At 40.3% G+C, this 22785-nt stretch overlaps 1 protein-coding gene across 6 annotated transcripts in view; it reads left to right on the top strand.

Moving 5' to 3' along the window:
* The window catches only part of PDZRN4 (PDZ domain containing ring finger 4), a 434390-nt gene extending 422794 nt beyond the window's left edge, over positions 1–11596 (top strand). For all 6 annotated transcript variants that reach the window (XM_053255823.1, XM_053255824.1, XM_053255822.1 and 3 more), the window contains one exon: positions 6847–11596. In XM_053255823.1, coding sequence (XP_053111798.1) covers positions 6847–8370 — 1524 coding nt within the window. In that variant the 3' untranslated portion in view covers positions 8371–11596. The remainder of the gene's footprint in view (positions 1–6846) is intronic.
* The last annotated feature ends 11189 nt before the right edge of the window (positions 11597–22785 follow it).

Below are 22785 nucleotides of genomic sequence, written 5' to 3' on the forward strand. Positions count from 1 at the left end.
TGTTTATGCTTCAGTAATGAAGTACATATTCCACCTGACTTTTCCCTCCAAAAAATTATTGTCCAGGGCAAGGACACACGCTATAGTCAGTCACTCTTTCTCTCTGTGAGTCTCACACACATACCACACCACACCACACACAGTATATGTGGCTGGGATAAGTGCTCTACTGACTAATTGTGTAGAAGAGGCCTAATATAGTTATAGTACTTGAACACATCTGGGTTTTTTTATCATCTAGAAAGACTCTGTAGAGAGTTGTAAGTACATTTAAGAATTTGACTAAGCTTTTTATATTGGGATAAATATTTCTGAATTAGGGCATAATACTATATGCATTATTCAAACCATCTTTACAAGCTGGGAGGAGGAATCAGAAATGGTTCTTTTATCTTTTAAAATTATCATCAAGAGACTCCTGCTCCAGCCGGGAGTATGGTGTGCACTGAGGATGTAATATCATCTACCACTAGTTCACCCCCAAAATATCCCCCTTGAAGCAGCAATTTGATGTAAATTGAAGGGAGATTTGTAACAAGGGGAAAGTGCTAACTTTCTCCTTGTCTTGTTCCACATTTCCAGGCTGGATGGGGGTCCCCTGCAGCTAATCTTTAAAGAAAAAGGACCACTTTTTCATCTGGATTGCATTACATTTGTGGCAAAACTATTGTATAAATCATTCATCACAAGCATGAACGGCAATTCTTTATAACTCCCACAAACATTCTTAATGGAGGTTAATTAGTGATATTGCCATTTGTGCTCATCATAAACCATTAAGATGGCACATTCTCTGAGAAAATGGTTCAGTCTTCAAAGAAAAAGGAAGCAACTGCTACACAGTGTGAAATGGCCCTACACATGTTACTGTACAAGTGCCCTGTGGCTACATCATGTTTACAGAAATGGCATGCCAATTATGTTTATTGTAGATGATAAAAAGGCATATCTGTGCTGCCATCTCATATATTTCCATTGCAGCCTTGGTGCTCATACCCTGCTGTAGGGTAATAATCTGACAATACTCTGTTTAAAGGGTGGGACCTAACCCTCTGATGTAGAACAGTGGTTATCTTTTACTGTTCCTGTGTGTAGAGAAGCAGAATAACCATATTCTCTAGATAGTTAAATTCCGTGTATGAGATTAGCAGAACACTGGAGTGCTCTGTGTGTATCTGTGTGTTTGTCTCTGCCAGTGTAAGTACTATGGAGGGGTATTCTATATGGTCAGAGCAATGAGGAACACACATACTTTAATCCAAAACACAGCTACTGTCGGTATTAAACAAATTGTCTGCTTCTTGTGTATCAAGTTGATATTATAACTGGTAGATAGGTCCCCTACAATCTATATGATGGATTTCATATAGATTCTTCCATTAAATGGTGTTTGCAGAAGTCGTCATGTGGTTATATCCACTTTGAATCAAAAGGCCTGGAGAGCATATACAACAACATGGATGGCTTTAAGAGGGGTTTGGATAACTTCATGGAGGAGAAGTCTATCAACGGCTACTGGTCTGGTAGCTATAGGCCACTTCCAGCCTCAAAGGCAGGATGCCTCTGAGTAGCAGTTGCAGGGGAGTAACAGCAGGAGAGAGGGCATGCCCTCAACTCCTGCCTGTAGGCTTCCAGTGGCATCTGATGGACCACTGTGTGAAACAAAATGCTGGACTAGATGGGCTGTTCTGACATTCAACAGATGTCAATTATTGTTTAAACTGAGACAGTTTAAACTCATGTGCCCAAAGCTATTTAATACTAAGGCTAAGCCCTGACATTTGAGAAAGAATAATATTTAACATATCACTCTTATGCAGATGGCATACCCCACACTTATGGGGAAAGGCTTCCCCAGACAGAGGGCATAACGTACAGGAAAATATTAGGTTTCCACTTCTCCTTTTAGAATGTAAAAATGCTTGATTGCTGAAAATGAGTTGGCATCATAGGGGTCTACATATTGGCACATGCATGGGTATCAGCCAAACCCTCAAGCTGTCACTGAGGAAACATAACGGCAGGCACCCTAAGGTGTTGTCTCAGTGTACTTGCTCTGAATTGATCAGGTAGACACTTTTGCCAACTTTTTGATTTCATTTTTAATTTAGTTTACACTCTAACACACTTTAATTGCTTTTATTGTAACTGCTGTGACCTATTGTCATCAATCTCTTCTAACAACTATGCATAAAAGAGTAGCTGCTGGCTTGTGCTCTTGAAGGTAATAATGAGGCTTGGTGTGTATGTTGCTATCCCCCCTGCCCGTACATCATTGTCTTTCTAGATCAGGCCTGCTCAACTTAGCCACCCCAGCTGTTTTTGGACTACAACTCCCATAATCTCCAGCCACAGTGGCCAATAGCCATGGATTATGAGAGTTGTAGGCCAACATCTGCAGGAGGGCTGAAGTTGAGCAGCCCTGGTCTCGATAGAGGAAAACAGCAATTACTAACAGAGTAGCCTCTTTAAATTTTGTTCCCTCTTACTGGTTCACTACATTTTCCACCCATCACATTTTTACTATTACTAGCCATTATGTTTAATTATATAATTGCACCTCTTAAAGGAGAAACCACATTTGGTGCTGTGTGCACTTAGATTTATTGTAAATAGACTATATGTACTTTGGATGAAAACTGTGGAAGTGAAATAGGACAAAATGCCTTCAACTCTACTAATCATTTTGAAAAATAAAAAGCATGCCCCTCTTCACTGCTCTGACAACTAATGTTTTCTTCATTCAAGGTGCAATAAATAGGTGTAGTTAACTGAAGGTGAATTAAAAGGGTTCCATTAAAAATGTTTGACATAATGGCCATAGCAGGCATGCCATTTGCTTTAACTGTATTGGAGACTAGAGTTTAAGTAGACAGTTTCCAAGGGAAAATACAGTAACACACATAAACCCCTCACTGGTGTCTTTAAACCAGAAGACATGTATCCGCAATTTTAAACCAAATCATTAGGACCGAAAGACAAAGCTAACATGACGGTAACTGGTAACCATTAATAACAAATATGTCCTCCACAAAGCTGGCAGGCCAGCCGTCATGTTGGGTCCCAGCCTAGGACACCTGAGTTAGCTGTACAAAACTACTGCCAACTTGCACTGTAATTATAACCTGTATCTCAATTAGACTTGCTTTTTAGCAAAGCAACTGCTGTGCCAGTTTCTACTGGTACAGTGCCAGTGTGAACACAAATATCTGTTACAATCGTCCCCAAGGCACCAATAGTATTCACATTACCAGTGCACTTTACTGTCGATGGCATTCCTGGTGTAATTTGAAATTCAGCAGCAGAGATTCCATGGTAGTCCACCAGGTTTGATGCCCGACACAGATATTGTTGTTTTGTTGGTATAGAACCTTACTTTTGTCTGATACTAACTAGCAGGGGGGGGATAATAATTGGCTGTTGATGTCCAGACCCTTGCTCAAGTTAGGGGGAGAAGGAAAAAAGCAGGGCCTTGCATGTGTATTGGAATACACATCCGAATGCAGACGTCTGTCACCACTGTATTAATCTAAAGAAGATGTGCATTTCTATCTACAATTAATGCAACTAGTCTACATATACAACTGGATTACCACATCGGTTTGTACAACCAGATTTTTCTTTTTGGGTTTTATTTGCGGTGGAAAAAGCGGGGGGGGGTGGAATCCAAGGGTTTGTTTTTTAAAAATGGGCCATTGTTTTGGTTTGTTTTTAATCCAAGGGTTTTTTTTTAATGGGCCACAGTGGGACTACACAGTTTGTCATTGCATCAGTGCTTCATACTCCAGTGCAGTGGAGTCAGGTCCATTGCATGGCTCTGATCTGTACAGTGGATACAGCCTCAATCATTTCATAATATGGCAGCCTAGACAGAATTTAGCAGCCTTCGTACTTGTAATTATTGGGTCAAGTGTGTGTGTGTGTGTGTGTGTGTGTGTGTGTGTGTGTGTGTGTTTAAAAAATGAATATGTGGGTCAAAAGTAAGAAATTTATTTATTTTAAAAATGTTTATGCTGCCTTTCCAGGGCTGAAAGCAGTTTACAAAGACAATAAGCAATTCAAATAAATGCTATCAAAAAAAAAAAAAAGACTGCCCAATAAAAGAGAGATGTTCCCTTACAGCCCTCCTGAAAGCAAATAACAGAAAGAACCATAAAATAAAATAGAAAAGAAAAGAAAAGAAAAGAAGAAAGCACTAAGGGGAGGTCATTCCACAACCTTCAGTCAGTTATTGTAAAGGCTCTGCTTATAGTCTTGCCAATTTATAGTCATGCAAAGTGGTAACATTGAGTATAGCTTGATGAAATGAAAGTAGTTGGCTTGAGGCTGAAATAGGGGGAAGAAATCTCTTAGTTATGTGATTTCCTCACTATATATCTTTGCCCATAACTTAGAAATCATCTAAGCTTCCCATTAGTTCCTTAAAGTTTCTTTGCCAGTTGAGCTCCATAGCCATGTTCAAGTTATGGACTTGCTTCTTCTGTGAGGCCTGCTGACTGCATCTATGATCTTTTCAGAGGATGTGAATTGGATGCCAAACCATGCTCTTTCACTAGACCTATGAATTGACATAAGGTTTTTCCTGGTTCATGATTCTGTGGCTTTAATGTTGCTTTTGCTGCTTTGGTTTTGACTAGTAGATGATTTTGTCATCTGCTAGTGTTTGTTTGTTTGTTTGTTTGTTTGTTTATACATACCTTGCCTTATATAAGACCCCAAGGTAGCTAACAAACGAAGTTAAAATCCAGCTTACAAAATTAAGAAAACAAAAGCATTAGAAACAGCATATTACAAAAGCTGGCTATCCCAAATAACCACAGCCAGAGACAAGCACAGCAGTCAGAGATGAAAAACGCAGGCAAACAAAATTGTTTTTGCCAGCTGCCGAAAGACAGGCAAGGTTGAAATTGGGAAATGTTCCACAGTGTGAGAATAATAACAGAGGAGACCTTGTCCCATGTGTACAACATCCAAGCCGCCTCCACTGATCTTGGGTGGTGGGCAAAATTCGGGCCTTCTAATACTTTATCTCTTTTGTTATTATGATATGTTGTACATTTCTTTGAATACCTTTTTAAAGGTAGAAAGGCAGCATAGACTTTTTAAAAATAAACATTAGAGAACTGAAAGGTAATTATGTTTAATATACAGGAGGACCTCGTTACTTGCAGATCTGGCATCTGTGGTTTTGTGTATCCATTGGGTAGTAGGCAACCAAGCTCAGCAGGCGCGTAACAACGATAGGGCAAGGGGAGACAGTTGTCTGGGGGCCCCACTGCCTGGAGGGGCCCCCCAGAGGCACCTCACGTGACTCCCCATTGCCCCCTGCCCAGGCCCAAGGCCCCTCAGCCACTTGCCCTGTTCGCCGTCTCTCCAGCTTGTTCTCCTGGCCGGCAATCGAGCAGCAGACACGCTGCAAAGAGCTCCTTTTCTCCCGCCTCTCAGCTGATCGGCGGGTGGGCGGGGCTTCCACGGAGGCCTCGTGTAGGCCTCTGTGAAGCCTGAACTCCAGTAGGGCCCAAGCCAGCCAGGAAGGAGGAGGCAGCCAGAGAGGCCTCCACTGTTCTCTGCAGCAGAAGACCCCCTGCTGCCAGGTAGAGTGTGAACTCCTTTTTGTGGTTACCTTCCCCACCCACCCCCACCCGGATATATAGGGATCTGCTTGCCATAGGGCTTTGATATGGGGGGGGAGGGACTGAGAAGTCTCTGAATATTTATTTTTAAACAGCTTGGAAAATTTGCTGGCTTAAAAAAAACTATCTAAAAAGTCCTATAAGTGGCTTGTTTCATGGCAGAAAATTACAAAAACTTCTGGAAGAAACAGTATTATATTTATTTTATTCATTCATTTATAAATGCACTTATGTTCAAGTTGTTTTGCAACCCAGAAGGTCTGAGTGAGAACTGTGAAGCATGTGTGGTGCTTTTATTTTATTTTTCTTGTGTGTGAACTGCTCCCCAATAACTTGCAGGGACTTCAGGGTCAATCTGGCCAACATGTGAATGCAGCACCTCCATTCCAGAGGAGATGTGTCTTAAAGGGCTTTAAAAGCCTCCTGTGAAAAACCTCCTGCAATCAAACTTGACTGAATTTGTTCAGAATTCTGAGAAAACAAACATAGGCTCACCCTGCATGGTTGAAAGTCTCCTTTGCTAATCTGCAGCGAGGGGCCCATTTTAATCATTCATCTTTCTAGTGTGTTCTAGGCATTAAAAGTAAAACAAATGTATAGTACTCAATGTATATCACTGTATATTGTGACGTGTGCGTGTGTGTATTCAGTGAAATGTATTTCCAGACAGCATACTTATTTTGGAATATCAGACTTAAATCCTTGGGGGCCTGGGGTGTGCGGAGGCCCTGGACTTTGAGTGGGGGGGGCCCATTTTAAAATCTTGTCTCTGGGCCCACTCCAACCTTGCTACGCCCCTGAAGCTCAGTATACACAAGAAAAAGCCCAGCGGTGGAGGTTAAATTCGTGAATCTACAAATCAGTCTGGCCAGAAATTACCTCCCTTTTGTGACTCCTTTTCACTAAGAAATGGCTTGAAAATCACAATTTTCTGCCCAAAAAATGGCAGAGTGGAGACTGGAGAGGGGGCATTGCTGGAACATAGGGGACCCATGGAGTACAGTAGGGCACTTTATTTGGTGATTTTTCATTGATATTTGACCATTTTTAGCCATATCCCTGCCTTTTGGAACCTAACCCCCAGATTGCCCAAATGCCTCGGTATTTGTGATTCCGGTATCCACTGTACTAGCTGAGAACAGAACCCCTGTGAATACCAAGATTTCCCTGTAATCTTTGATCCTTGATAAACGAGTTTGTTCTGTTTTTACAGCCAAAAAAACATGAAGAAGAAGATGGCACCACAGACACTGCTACCTCATCATCGAATAATAACGAGAAAGATAGTGGAGTGGGGCCCACAGATGAAAGCCAGCGCAATGATGAGAGCTCAGAGCAAGAGAATGCACCTGAGGAGCAGAAAAAGCCGACATTGCAAGACCAGCGGGAGCTCGCACAGAGCCAGGACACACTGGGAAGCATTGAACTCCAATGCAACGAAAGCCTGGTGTCTGGGGAATACACTGAGTCAGATTTTGTTGGTAATCAGGAGGAGGACTGTGAAAGATTTCGCCAGCTGCTGGAGCTCAAGTGCAAGATTCGAAATCATGGAGAGTATGATTTGTATTACTCAAGTAGCACAATAGAGTGTAACAGAAGGCAAAAAGATGGGGTTGAGCATGAACTGCAGTTGCTCAATGAGGAACTAAGAAACATTGAGCTTGAATGTCAGAACATTATGCAGGCTCACCGTCTTCAAAAAGTCAAAGATCAGTATGGAGACATCTGGGCACTGCGTGGGGGAACATTCAGGAATTATAATACTAGTATAGACCTTCAAGGAGGAAAACTGGATGACATAATAGAGCATCCAGAGAAATCTGATAAAGACAGTTCCAGTGCTTACAATACGGCAGAGAGCTGTAGAAGCACTCCAATGACTGTAGACCGTTCCCCTGATAGTTCTCTCCAGAGAATGATCAGCATCACCAACAGGAAAAACCTGAGAAGCACTATTGTAGCAAACCAGTTGTCTTCAAGACAGAGTAACAGGGAGGCAACCCCAAACAAAACAAAACCTGAACAAAACAGCTCTGTTGAAGAAAAGGAAACTGTGTCAGAGAGTAGCAAATCCACAGAGCAAGAAAGGCAAAGTCCTGAGCATATTCCTTATTTGTCCCCATATCATAGTTCTTCTTATAGGTATGGGAACATACCTGCGCACGCTAAGCATTATCAAAGCTATATGCAGCTTATCCAACAAAAATCTGCAGTGGAGTATGCCCAAAGTCAGCTCAGCTTAGTGAATATGTGCAAGGATTCACCAAAATGTACAGAGCCTAAGATGGAATGGAAAGTGAAAATAAGGAGTGATGGGACAAGGTATATCACAAAAAGACCAGTCAGAGACAGAATCCTGAAGGAACGTGCCTTAAAAATTAAAGAGGAGCGCAGTGGGATGACGACAGATGATGATACAATGAGCGAAATGAAGATGGGTCGTTACTGGAGCAAAGAGGAGCGGAAGCAGCACCTGGTGCGAGCCAAGGAGCAGCGGAGGCGTCGAGAATTCATGATGCGTAGCAGGCTAGAGTGTCTTAAAGAGAGCCCACAAAGTGGCAGTGAGGGCAAAAAAGAAATTAATATTATTGAGCTCAGTCACAAAAAGATGATGAAAAAGAGGAACAAGAAGATCTTGGACAACTGGATGACCATTCAGGAACTTATGACACATGGTGCTAAATCTCCAGATGACACAACAGTGAACAATGCTTTTTTATCAGTTACTACTGTATAAATATGACTGTACTGAAAAAGTCTACTACCAATTTCGGTAGAGTACGATTGCCTCGTTCAAAGTGGCATTTTTATATATTTTGTGACTGTTTATAGTTTGATCTTTTTTGTAAGCAAATTACTTGGTAATTTTACATTTCCTTTTCATACAATAGTATTTTGTTTAACTGGTAATTTTTCAGCCTTTCTTTACTCTGCAATATATTCATATATTCATTTCTATTATTAAAAAAAGCAAAATTTTAAAAAGGGGGGAGAAACTAATTACTTTCATATCCAATTTTATGTACTGGAAGTTAAAAAAACACTAAGTCCTTTCCTCTAGTTTTCTTTTTTAATACTTTATAAACTACAATGCCAAAACAAAATGCTTTATACCTTGTTCTTGCTTATTGGCATTTTAAATTTTTTAATGTCGTATGTTCCATCCATTCATAAAGCACATGCCATATCTCCTCAACAAACTTAAGAATGTCATTTTGTCCAACAGCACATTGTACAGTAAATTTAATTTTTAAATTGCAAATGTCTTTGTCCAAGTGTGTAGGTAAGCAATTCTCCCGTGATATGTAATGACATTGATTGTGTAGCTAGGTAATATGTGGTAATTGTGAAGACTGAAGAGAAATAAATTATTTCTTATCTTTAAGAAAAATGATCAAGACCTGCTTTGATTTTAATTTCATTTGGTCTTGCATACATTATCTCTGGGGTTGGTATTTAAATGATGTGAGATGTGAGCTTAGTGAACGTTGATATGACCTATTTGCTCCCCACTCTTTTTAGTGGTTTAGTTTTATTCCCCGCAATTACTTTTGCATTTCACTACCCTAAATAGTTTGGTGTCATCTGCAGATCTGACCATCTTGCTGCTTACCCCAACTTCTACAGTAGATCATTTATGAATAAATTAAAAAGCACTGGTCCCAATACAGATCGCTGAGGGACCCCACTTCTTACTTCCCTCCATTTAGAGAACTATCCATTTATACCTACTCTCTGGTTCCTGTCAACCAATTGCCAATCCACAATTGGACCTGTTCCTTATCCCATGACTGCTAAGTTTACTCAGGAATCTTTGATGAGGAACTTTGTCGAAAGCCTTTTGAAAGTTCAAGTGTACTATCTCAACTGGATCACTTTTATCTATATGCCTGTTGGCAGTCTCAAAGAACTTCATAAAGTTGGTGAGGCAAGATTTACTTTTGCAGAAGACATGCTGGTCCTCCTTCAGCAGAGCTGTTCTTCTATATACTTAAAATTTTCATCTTTGAGAATGCTTTCCATCAGTTTGCCCAGCACAGATTTTAAGCTAACTTGTCTGTAATTCCCTGGACCCCCTGGATCCCTTTTGAAAAATCAGTGTTACAGGGGCTGCTTTCCAGTCCTCTGGTACAGTGCCTAGTTGTAAGGATAAGTTACATATGTATTCAATGAGGTCAGCAGTTTCACATATGAGTTATTTACGGACTCTTGGGTGGGTGCCATCTGGCCCTGGAAATTAGTTAGTTTTTATTTTTTCCAGACAATTTAGAACATATCTGTCATTACCTCTATTTGACTCAGTTCTTTAGCCTCTGTCTCAGAAAAGCTCAGTTCAGGCCCAGGTATATGCTCAGTATCCTCTGCCATGAAGCCAAATGCAAATAACTAGTTTAGCTTCTCTGCAATCTCCATATCATCCTTAATAATTCCTTTACTCCCTCATCATCTAACAGACCAACTGCCTTCCTGGAAGGTTTCCTGCTTCTGATATATTTAAAGACATTTTTGTTATCTCCCTTGATACTTCTAGCTAAATGTTCCTCAATCTCTCTTTTTGACTCCCTTGCATTCCTTTTGCCAGGAGGAATTGTTCCTTTCTGTTCTCTTCATTTGGGCAGGGCTTCCAATTTCTGAAGGAATTCTTCTCCCCCTTTATAGCTTCATTGACTTTACTTGTTAGCCATGCTGGCATCCTGTACACTGTGACTCTGATCCAAACCTTTGTGTCCACTTTGATACCAAAAATCCTATGAAAAGCATATTTCCAGCATACAGTCTTAGCAAGACTAATGCTTTGGTTGAAAACAAATGCTAAAGTATCACAATTTAAAGGTAAAGTGTGCCGTCAAGTTGATTTCAACTCCTGATGCCCACAGAGCCCTGTAGTTTTCTTTGGTAGAATACAGGAGGGGTTTACCATTGCCTCCTCCCATGCAGTATGAGATGATGCCTTTCAGCATCTTCCTATATCGCTGCTGCCCAATATAGGTTTTTCCCATAGTCTGGGAAACATTCCAGTGGGGATTCAAATCAGCAACCTTCTGCTTGTTAGTCAAGCATTTCCTCGCTGCTCCATTAAGGTGACAATTTACTCAGTAGTAAATTAGGACATCAGATGGCAAAGGGATATTTATTAATTTAAGCGCAAAGAAAGAAGATATAGGTATCCAGAATAAGCATCACATCTAACCGCCACTAGCCTTTATGCTTTAAAAAGAAGCAGTTTAGCAGTTCAGAAGAGAAAGGAGCTTCTGAATGAAAAAGAGGCATGTATACACATCTGGTCTGTGGAATCTTGAAGACTGAAGCCAAGGTAGTTATATCTGCTCTTTACTCTGGCCTGCTTCTTTACATTCTTAAAGATACAGTCATGCAGCCCTCAGGCCCATATTTTTGGAAGACAAAGAACAGTTATGAAGGCATGGAAGACTAATGAATATAGTTCTTCCCTCACACAAGCGCTCTGCTGCTTGGGAAGACAAAGCCTCTGTGAGATTGTGAAGACACAGCCACTGTGGATTTCAGCCACATCTTCTCCCCTAGTTCTAAAAGGTCTCCAACAAAAGAACGACTCATTAAATCACTAGAATTTAAAGGTGCCATATTTTTGAAATGAAACTACAATTTCTCTTCCCTCCCCACCCAAGATGATAATTACATGTAGATATTTTCACTGTTAAAATTGACCAATGGATTTACTTATATAATGTCATATACTAGTTATATCATAGGACTCTTCACATGCGACATTTTTAAAGTGTACTGCTTCTTTGAAACTTAGAAAGACATGTATAGCTGCCATGTTCTGTCCTAAATTTTAGCATTGGATTTAGTTCAAGTAGACTGTTCAAGTACAGTATGCTGAGTTCTTTCTTGTTTCTCATTTATGTTATGTTTTATGTTATGCTGTACTATGTTATGTTATGGCCTGTGGTCACAACAATAAACTTATTACTTACTTACTAAGTGTACAGCTAAGGATCCCACTGCGCCCAGCATACATATCAAAATATTAAGTGGAACTGCAGTCAACAGATGTTTGAAAACATTTGAAAATACAGATTCACTCAAAAGAGAGCTGGGATTAGTTGTAGCTCCCTGCTGAATATACAGTTTGTAGGCAACCACAGAGCCCTGTGGTTGTCTTTGGTAGAATAAAGGAGGGGTTTACCATTGCCATCTCCCTCACAGTATGAGATTATGCCTTTCAGCACCTTCCTATATCACTGCTGCCCGTTATAGGTGTTTGCCATAGTTTTGGAAACATACCAGCGAGGATTCGAACCGGCAACCTCTGGCTTGCTAATCAAGTCATTTTCCCGCTGCGCTATTAAGTCGACACCAACTTGACAGCACACTTTACCTTGAGTAAATCTGAGTGTATTGCCATATAATGTATGAAATGAACACATAGTGTCTAGTAAAACTTCTTTACTAATGAAGAAAAATGGGGAAGGAATGCAAAAGTATTAGAAAATAATGTTATTTGCTACCAAGACTGACCAGCTTAATTTTTAGCCTGTACCAGTAATGAGCCAAGAGCAATCAGAAAATTAAGTAATAACTGTAACAAAATTTGTCGAACCAGGAGAAACTTAGTCCTGTAATATTAGATTGTGAATAACATCTAGCCATCAATATATAATTGAGAAATGTTTTGGAAAAAGATATGCTTTCCAGTTGAATAACATTTTCCTCTTCTATCCCCTCCTGGAAGAAAATTGCTTTTCAGTTGCAAAAAAAAAAGAAAAAAGACTTTTATTTTTCTCTGTAAGATCAATGGTAACATGAAATGTGTCATCCCCCCCCCCCCGCCCTCTTAACAGGTCTTCATGCTAGAAGCGTTACATTCAGCATTAAAAATTGACACTGCTTGCTTGGGGAAAATTTGCCTTGAAACAAACCTGCATAAAACATGTCAATTCTCTAGTTTAGTGTTAAAATATTGCTAAAGTATATTACCAAAACAAGGAATAAAAAAATGGAGATAGCACTTCTTGACTTCTAAACCCACTTTGTGATTTTGAAGAGTCAACTCAAGGCTTCTGTGTCATCTGTGCAATTTTATGGAAATTCGGCAGTGGTTATATCCCCATAAAATGTGCAGATTACCGGCACCTTTTATATTATGGTCTTTGCAAAGATCAGTTTGCTACCACAACATTAAGCCACCTGCTATACCTGTTATCCAATTACATGGTCTCAGAGGTAAATCCCAATCACTCCCATGATGGGTGCATAGGATTGCAAAGTATCAAGTACTGAACATAACAACTTAGCATCCTTTGAAATAGCCATATATTAGTGTAAATGTTTTTAGTGGCCACCTGTTGTTTTTGATGGACTTTGCTCTGCTTCTTGCCAATCTTTCAGGAAAAGTTGTGGGTTTATTCCTGAGAAGCTTTTGCAGGAGTAGGCCCTGGGACTAGGAGTGAAAATAGGCCCCTGGGCCCCTGTTCACCTGCCACCTTCTCCTCCCCCTCAGCTTCACGTTTTTGCTACAGAATAACTGTAATGAAAAACATGGCACGGCTCTTCCTCCTATATAGATAACACCACACACTCCCCATGCACATGCTCACACACCTGCATGCATGCATTCCCCTGGCTCAGAAATATTTTTAAAATATATTTCCTATAGCCTCCTCATATATTCATGCAATATTAAAAGAGAAGAGCAAAAAGCAAGCTGTCACCCAGATCGTGGAGCCCCTTCCACAGGGACCCAGGGCCATTTGTTCCCCGGCTCTGTTCCATTATAGCTACACTCCTGGTGGCTGCCCAAGTAGAAGGTGTTCAGCAGTTGAAGGCAGCTGTTTTTCATCACATTGCTGCAGACATGGGCAAAGTTGCACTGACTGAACCTCTCCCTCACACATAGCTTTAAAATGTACCAGAGCCTCTTTGCCGCAACAAACAGTAACCTAAAGCAGCACTAGGGGGCTTTGCCTTGTAAAAATGCCTCAGGAAGAAGCAACTGTCTTGTATAGCCAAAGGGCATTTCGCATTTTGACTACAGCGATATTTTCTTCTTAGAATTTTTGCTCTTTTTATATTTTATGTGGGCTTTTACCTTCTAAGCGCTAATCATGAACCAGATATGCTAAGTGGTTTGTTAATATAGGTGTTTATGGATCTAATTCTGTTCCAGCTCATTAAGTATTTTCGATGTGCTGAGAGACAATGAAAAAGATACGTTAAATTTATTTGGCTATCGCAAAATAAAGCAGTTGCTTTTAATCCATATGGGTAGGTGGGCTTATTAATATCCTTTAGATGAAAACGGGATTGCTTGATGATTGTATTAAAAAGTCCTTCATTGTATGTAGTTAGTGAAAAAGATTTTTATGCCTCATTTGAGGCCATATTATATTTTAACAGCCAGGGTAGAAAAGTCCTTTTCAGAGGACTCTTGCCAGAAAGCAAAGATTTGTGCATACCTAACATATTTTAACCTTCCATCTGGATTTAATGGAAGTTCCTGATTAATAATTATATGAAATGGCAGGCTAGGCCATGAAGTGCTACTTCCCACATCATGACACACGCTGGCACCCCAGATAACAAAGCGTGCATGCTTTGAAGGACTGCGGGAATGTGCCAGGGGCCCTCCCAGGAGTGCCTAGTCCAGTAAAGGGTCAGTGACTTATTTCCAGTCTTGTAGAGCCCTTCCAGAGTATGGTGAGTGCTCCAGATTCCAAACTCTGTTGCCCTTGGTGGAACAGCGCACACACAGAGAGCTCTGCTAATTGTGTGATGTGAGTTGTGAGATGACTCTCAGTGGGCCCCTCAAAGTGCACACACTTTATTAGTCAGTCCCTTGAAGCGTGCACACTTTATTGGTCAGGATATCAGCCACTGAGTCTTGCTATTGCGATACCATTAGCTGTTTCTAAACGCTTTCAGAAATCTTAGGTTGTATGTGTTTTTAACACACACAACACACACACACATACACATATATATAGATAATCTGGTAGAAAAAACAATATGCCTCATTGATATTAATTGGATTGTCTGTCCCATTTGTAACTGTTACTACTATGCTAAAATAGACCCCTTTACATGCAGTGATTTATACTGAAGCCCAGATACATATATTACAAGCAAAATATTCTGAGATTTTGAATCATTATCTTTTAAAAATAAACAACAGATTTTTATACAGTTTTTGCAGCCTGTAAATAAGGTGTTTGGATAAATGTAGCTTACCACCTGCATGTTCCATCTGTGCCTATCATAACTAGATTTATAGCCAAAAGAGATTAGTAAAATGGGTCCATGAGAGGACCCATTGCCTCCCTATGAGAGGGTAATGTCCACGGGGTGTGCAATTCAATCTTACTTTGAATTGAATCATCCTCAAAATAGAGGGCCCAATTGGGGAGGTCCTTGAATTCGACCCATGATTTGACCCAAATTGATTCAGGTGTTTCGAATGCCATTTTGAGACCAGTTGTTGCTGGGGAAATGGGCCACAAAATTGTGCTTTTTTCCAGGGAGAGCTAATTTGGGTTGGTTGGCAGACCAGCCCTCAGCTCTGGACTCCGTGTGTCTGCCTACCTCAGAGGACTGGTCTACCTGGGTGGTCTACCCACGGGCCCCAATTGGTAGACCAGCCCAGGGAAAAGCGCCATTTTGAGGACTGTTTTCCAAACAGGCCTAAAAATGTCACTTGAATCACCCGAATCAATTTGGAGGATTCGAGGGTGATTCATCAAGGCTGTTTTCAATGAATCAGTTCAAAGGCTCTGCAATTCTACGTTGAATTGAATCGCAGAATTGATTTGTGCACACCCCAATGATATCCTTGTTGTTCTGAAGTGCATACAGTAGGCCTCTTTGGGGGCAAAATCCTATATGGGTTAAGACAGCTTGTTTAACTATCATTCAGACAATTTGTGTAACTATCATTCAGTCTATATTCTTCCATTTGTGGGCAAGATATCTGAGCATATGATGGTGCTGCAGCTCTGAAATTTCCTGGATGAGATGTATTATCTGAATCAAGTTCAGTCTCATTTCCAGCCCCGGCTTTGGGACAGAACTGCTTTGACCTACACTGAACTAAACTGGAAGAGAGACAGGAAACTGGTTATGCTATTGACTCCTGGATGTCTCATGGCATTCAGTAATATTGACCATGGTATCTTTCTGAATTGGCAAGGTGGTTTGGCAGAAGGGGGCACTGCATTGTGGGGCTCCATTCCTGCTGGGAAAATTTCAGAATGTGTTGCTGGGAGATTTCTGCTCCTATTGCTGTATTATTTGGACTGAGATGTCAGTATAGTATTCAGCGCTAACCTCTCCTTCTGATATAACCTAGGTGTAACTGTTGATCAACAACAGGTGTCTGAGATCAGTTATGGACTGGATAAGGACTATTAAATTGAAACTTAATCCAAGAGAGTTGGCAGTTTGAGTATTCAGATACCTATGGATTTGGTATTCAACCTATTTTGGATGATGTCTAAGAATAAGGCTTACAATCTGGAAGTACTACTGGACCTGGATGTGGTGCACATAAGGTATCTGTGTCCAGGACTACAGTGGTTAATTCTCCAGATGCATTTTCTCCTGGGAAAAGAATATCTTGCATTTGCCATCCATGCTTCTTATGGGGCTGCCATGTGGTTGAATGGAATATACCACTCTGAACATTGCAACTGTGCTCAATGAACTGTACTAGCTCCCAGCTTTTTTCCAAGGACAACTCAAAATGCAAATGCTTACCTTTAAAACCATAAATGGTCTAGGCCAGGGTACCCGAAGGATGCTGCCTTCTTTCCTATTCTCCTGCCGCATACTGCGACAATTATAGGCCATGCTTTGTGTATTTCTCCCACTGTCGTAAATTAGGTAGGTGGAAACTAGGCAAAGGGCTTTTGAATGGTTGTGTACAGACTATAGAATTCTCTTTCAAGGGACATTTGATTGGTTTTCTCCCGTGTATTCTTATGACGACTTCATTGAAATGATTATATTTTGTTGGGACATTGGATGGGGGATGGATGAACTTTTTGAAGATACCGTCTGCTGCTAATTTTAGATTCGTTTTAGACTGAAGTTTAGATAATTATGCTGGTTTTTTATTAACAGTTATTTGAGTATTGTTTGCCATTGTATATATTTTTATTGTTTAAATTTATTACTCAAAATAGGCACTTTTTGTGGAAATACAGAATACAAATGTTTGAAATAAAAAAAATACATTTCAATCTTTCTTCTTCTTTGCAGATATTAACATTAATTGCTTACTCACATACTTGTGTCACCACGTCTAAAAAGGGACATTGTAGAACTGGAAAAGGTGCAGAGGAGGGCAACCAAGATGATCAGGGCCCAAGAGCACCTTCCTTATGAGGCAAGGCTACAACGCCTGGGGCTTTTTAGTTTAGAAAAAAGACGACTGCGGGGAGACATGATAGAGGTCTATTAAATCATGCATGATGTGGAGAAAGTAGATAGAGAGAAATTCTTCTCCCTCTCACATAACACTAGAACCAGGGGTCATCCCATGAAACTGATTGTCAGGAAATATAGAACCAACAAAGGGAAGTGCTTTTTTACACAACACATAATCAACTTGTGGAATTCTCTGCCATGAGATGTGGTGCCAGCCAACAACCTGGATGGCTTTAAGAGGGGTTTGGATAACTTCATGGAGGAGAAGTCTATCAATGGCTACTAGTCGGAGGGCTATAGGCCACCTCCAGCCTCAAAGGCAGGATGCCTCTGAGTAGCAGTTGCAGGGGAGTAGCAGCAGGAGAGAGGGCATGCCCTCAACTCCTGCCTGTAGGCTTCCAGTGGCATCAGGTGGCCCATTGTGTAAAACAGGATGCTGGACTAGATGGGCCTTGAGCCTGATCCAGCAGGGATGATCTTATGTTTTTTATGTTATGCCTTTAGAATAACATGACCAAAAGAATGTTTCGACAAAGATCCTAGGAATATGCTACTATTTTCAGGTAAACTTACTAATTCCATTGAAGGTCATCCTTGATTTCTTAAAGTATGTTCAGAATCTTGCACTGCACCAATCTACATCTTCCTCGGTTATCAATCTGTCCTTTTACTCCTATACCCTGCTTCATTGTTAACCAATTACTGGTTCTATAAGAGGGTCTTTCGCCTTATCCCATGATTGTTAAGCATTCTTTCGTGAAAGACTTGGTCAAAAGGTTTTTTTAAACATCAATAATATATCTTAAATATCTATATCAAAAAACTGCTTATGCAAGGCATCATTTTACTCACTTGTTATTCACTACACCAAGCCTCCAAAGGCTTTCATCCCAATAATCCAAAACATAATTTCCAATTAATACTTTACAATCTAGGATGAGGCTCTGGCTCGGCAGATGTGATATGCACATGCTACTTTAAGTAGCATGTTGAGCAAAGGCTTGTGCTACAATCCACAACATATTCAGACTGGCATATCAACCTTTGAACACACATCATTTAATGAAATAAGCTATTTTAGATGTTAAATATGGCAGCTTAAGTGAGGAGCTTTTTTATTGCCAGCTTGGACCTAATTCTTTTTATCTCTAGAGGTCTTTCTCTGTTTCAGGTAGACCCAAAAGCTGGAAACCTGCTACTATTTAAATATATAAGACTTCAGCCCTCTCAAGTGCCAAAAATTGGGTCTTTTGTCTTAATTGAATTAGGGCTAACCACTCTATAGTGGGGCACATTTTTTAAAAAAAATCTTTAAGTACTAGCAGCAAAGCAAAGTAATGGCTGACTCAGCTGATTCTATTCAAAGAGAAAAGTCTAAGTGTGAAGTGAATTTAAGAAATGCTCATCTCTACCATGGATAAGAAGCTGCTCTCCCCGAAAAGAGGAGAATTAAAATTGCATGATGAAAGATGAAAAAAGGTTAGTGTCCTTGTTTTGACTCCTGGACATCCTAGAGAAGATGCACGTTAAAAAGTAGGAATCTCACATAGAATTTACCATAGATCAAAATCTGACTTCAGCTTTTCCGCTCCTCACTTCAAAGACATTCCTCATATTTTCATCAGTTATTTAAACCCACTGGCAATATCTGTAATACATAAATATTTTTGATAGGATGTAAAGTATCTTCTTAATGCCATATAGATGCTATACAGTGAGGCATTTGGTCTAAATAAATATTCATGTTGGCAAAAAAGCTATCAGCCCCCTGTCAAGACATGGTAGGAAGAATTCAAATAGGAAAAACAAGAATGGCCAGTTTAGTTCCTTATTCTTCTCAGGTTTACCACTAGGCTGAATGGCTAGAGTAAAGAAATGCCCCCGGAAGATTGTGTTGAAGTCCAGGTGTAAGAAATTAAAATGAGAGCTTCTCCAACTCGACAGTTTAATTTACTTCTCTTAAGCTCTTTAATACCAAACTTATCAGTTCTCTCTGTTAGGCATTAACTTGTTAAATGAGTCTTAATTATACATAAGCAGATGGAGGTTTGAATTAAAATTACCTTACACTCGAGTGGCTTTAGTTCATTATAACATATCTTCCTTTTAATCATTTAGGCAGTCTCATCATCTTTCATATAGAAAGTTATTAAAGTATTCCAATTTCCATATTTCTTCAGATATATCCACTATTAAATGGCAAGCAATGCACATTAGTTGGTGACTTATGCCATGCAATAGTTAGTGAATTATTCATGCTGGTAACTTTTTTTCTTTCTATGTTATCTGTTTCTTTTTTCTTTTTTTAAAGGCTTCATATTTACTTGGTTCACAGCATGTCATGCCATTTAATTGTAAGTGCAGTGTCTAATGCTACCACCATTTCCTCAGTGATAATAAGACAAAAGAACTTACATTACACTGTTGCTCATTGACAATCAGCTAGCAGACAAGTGGCAGTGGGTGTTGACTAGAGACGACTGAAGGGAGCATAGTGAAGGGAGAAGGAAAAGGCTTATTATCTAATGAGCTTCCAGAACTGCAATGACTCTTTGCCTGCAATGACTTTTCGAGTGTATGGAGGAGGAGGGAATCATAATCTCAAAAATATCACCCCATAAAACACCACTGTTTAGAATTGCTCTTGTTGCCAAATTAAGATATCACATACCAAGGCATGAGACTGGAAGATGTTTAATACCTTTAACTTTTTGCTCATTTTTAATATGTTCAACCTTAGAGAATGAATGACCATATCGCCAGAGTTTCATAATTCCTTATTCTCGGGAGTTATTGAATATGTATGTTGTTGTGGAGTTGTGTACAGGCATTCTTTCAAAGTCAGAAAGTCACAACAAGCAATTTAGTCAACCTCAGCGATTCACCCCCAGGGTAAAATAAGGGAGAGCTGGATGGAAGAATAAATGGCATTCTTGTTCCAATATGCAATATACAACTGTTCAGAGAGGAAGCAGTAATGAGGCTTTTCAGAGGCAAAAGGGAAGAGAAACTCAAGGGTTTTTTTTGGTTTTTTTTAGAAGCAACCATTTTATTTGACAGTCTCATAGCCAATGCACACATTACTTTTTATATTGCTTTGCCCAAAAAATGTAATGTGTGAAGCAGTAAGAAGGGTAATATCTCTGTTCACTGGAATGCATTGTAGTATAGGGATACTTTTACATGCTTGTAGATGAGACCAGCATCTCTATGGCAACACCATTTACTGTTTTGTATTTCCAGGTGTACAGATGAGCTGGTGACTCCTAGACTACAGATAATCTCATTATAATCTGTAACGTGTAGACTGTTTCTTAGCAATGCAGTATGATCTATTACGGACAAGCTGCTGCATTTGTAAGAATGGAATTGGAGTGGCAAGGATGTACTGATGTAGTCACTTCAGCTTCATTTATGCTACTGTTAGAAAATTATGTCCTCCTGTATGTATTAGTAAAGGAAAGGCTAATCTCCATCTTTTCCCAGTGTGAGGCAATTTATGACTCCATATCCCAGATATAAAAATCCAGCTTGGTTTGTCACATGGATCTACTCAGTTCTGCAGAGACATTGCTTACTGTGCCAATCATGTTTTTGAAAATATTCATTACTAACATGGATGAAGCAACACTGGGCATGAGCTGGGGAAAGGCCCACCACCACAGTGGCAGGAAGCCAACAAGAGCAAAACCAGTCAAGGGCTGTTCTTTCTCTTAACAGTTACAAAGTGTATGTGCAAATGATGGCCACTTTATTTTATTTATGAAGTGCTCTTGATTCTCCAATTATTGGAAAGAGAGTGCATTGCCATCACGAAGGCATAGCATTGGAAGGGGGGGAAACTGGTAAGAATTTGCTCTTTAAAAGGTGGGATATACCTTTGGTTAGTTCTCATGCGTCAGATTTCACTGGAGCTGCTTCCACATATAAAGCTGCATCTGTAAGGCCTAGTACCCAGAAACAGCAGATGAGGTAGCAATTACCTGACTGGTCCACTAGGAGGAGGAGGAGGAGGAGGAGAAGAAGAAGAAGAAGAAGAGGAGGAGCATGTTAGCCTTCTCCCTGACATCTACTTTTCTATGTGCATTGAATTTGTTTTTCTATGGAGGATCATGAGCAGCTCAGTGTGCTAAATTGCAGACATAGATTTCATTGGCTCTGTGTGAGAACCTGGCCTTAGTCATAACCAATCTGCCACCTGCAGTGAGAAGTCTGTGTGACTGATGTCCAGAACAGCCTACAAAAGGAAGATGTGTCAGCGCAAAGGAGAGCTTTCTTGGTTGTGCTAAGGCTGCACAGCCTTAGGCACAAGAGGGGAGGGAGTGAATTTTGATAATATGTTCTGGCTTCAGGGTAAAGGTAAAGTGTGCTGTCAAGTCGATTTCGACTCCTGGCGTCCACAGAGCCTTGTGGTTGTCTTTGGTAGAATAAAGGAGGGGTTTACCATTGTCTCCTCCCGTGCAGTATGAGATGATGCCTTTCAGCATCTTCCCATATCGCTGCTGCCCAATATAGTACCAGCGGGGATTCGAACCGGCAACTTTCTATTGTTAGTCAAGCATTTCCCTGCTGCGCCACTAGTGTGTCACCTAAAAATATGTCCCTGAGGGTTGCACAGCTCTCAGACACATTTTCGAGTGGCACAGGGCACTCCCGGAGCCAGAGCAAATCATCAAAATTCATTCCCCACTCTGGCATGCCGGATTGGAGTGGTAGTGGGAAGATCTCTCTCACGCAAGTGCATCTTCCTTTTCCACCACTGGAAGGCTCCTCTAGATGTCAGCCTGTGTTATTTTCTAATTGCATCTTCACACTGTGCCTTGCTAATACTTGTTATTCTTTCCCACGCCCCTCAAAATATAAGGTAGACCTACACTCATATTAAGATCTTGACAGCAAACACTGAGAGGCCATATGAATTGTTAATGCAACCTTTTAAAGCTTCTTATTTGAACTGTGCTTTGAGGACTGAGAAAATATCTGCTTTTCAGGGCTTTCAAAGAGTGTGCTGCTTGCAGATTTGTTGCTGAAGGTGTGCAAGTTGTCTTTAAGGTAACAGATGTTCATTTGCCGGATGTTCCCCTGAGCATATAATATTTTCCCTTCATACCCTTAACATTAGTTTTGGACCCGTCTAACATGCTAGCACAGCAGCTTCCTTGTGAAATTTGCAGCTGCTCAGACACGCTGTGGCTTTGTTTCTTGTTGCTGTTCATTCCTACTAAAGTCTTTTTTTTTAAGAAAAAGAATACTCCACGTATAAGACAATTAATCCTTCTTACATATATGATCAGACTGTAAAGTGGTGATACTCTAGATGTATCATCCAAAGCAGCTTGAAGTCCTCTAGCTCTGTATATCAGTCTTTAGAGCAGCTAATTAAGTTTTCTGCTCGCTACCATTGAAAGCATCAGTCAGATATAATTAAAACTGAGTAGCAGATGACAGCAATGGCATTTGTCAGAATCATCCAGTGGTTCAAATACCAGTTCTGACAGAAATGTCAAACTGATAGCATTCCCATCTTCCCAGTGCCAGACAGAAAAAAGCAGGGGCGGGGGGAGAATCTAATAAATGCCTGACTGATAACCTTTATGAACCCCAAGACACCACATCCTATATGTGAAATCCCCTTGCAAACCAAACCCTTCCCCTTCCTAAGCTTCTTTTGTTGTGCTTCAGCCTATCAGAACACAGTGCAATGAAGCATAGGAAATGTGCTTATTTCTCTCTGATCCCTAGGGAT

The sequence above is a fragment of the Hemicordylus capensis genome, chromosome 5, assembly GCF_027244095.1.
Source record: "Hemicordylus capensis ecotype Gifberg chromosome 5, rHemCap1.1.pri, whole genome shotgun sequence".
Lineage (NCBI taxonomy): Eukaryota > Metazoa > Chordata > Lepidosauria > Squamata > Cordylidae > Hemicordylus > Hemicordylus capensis.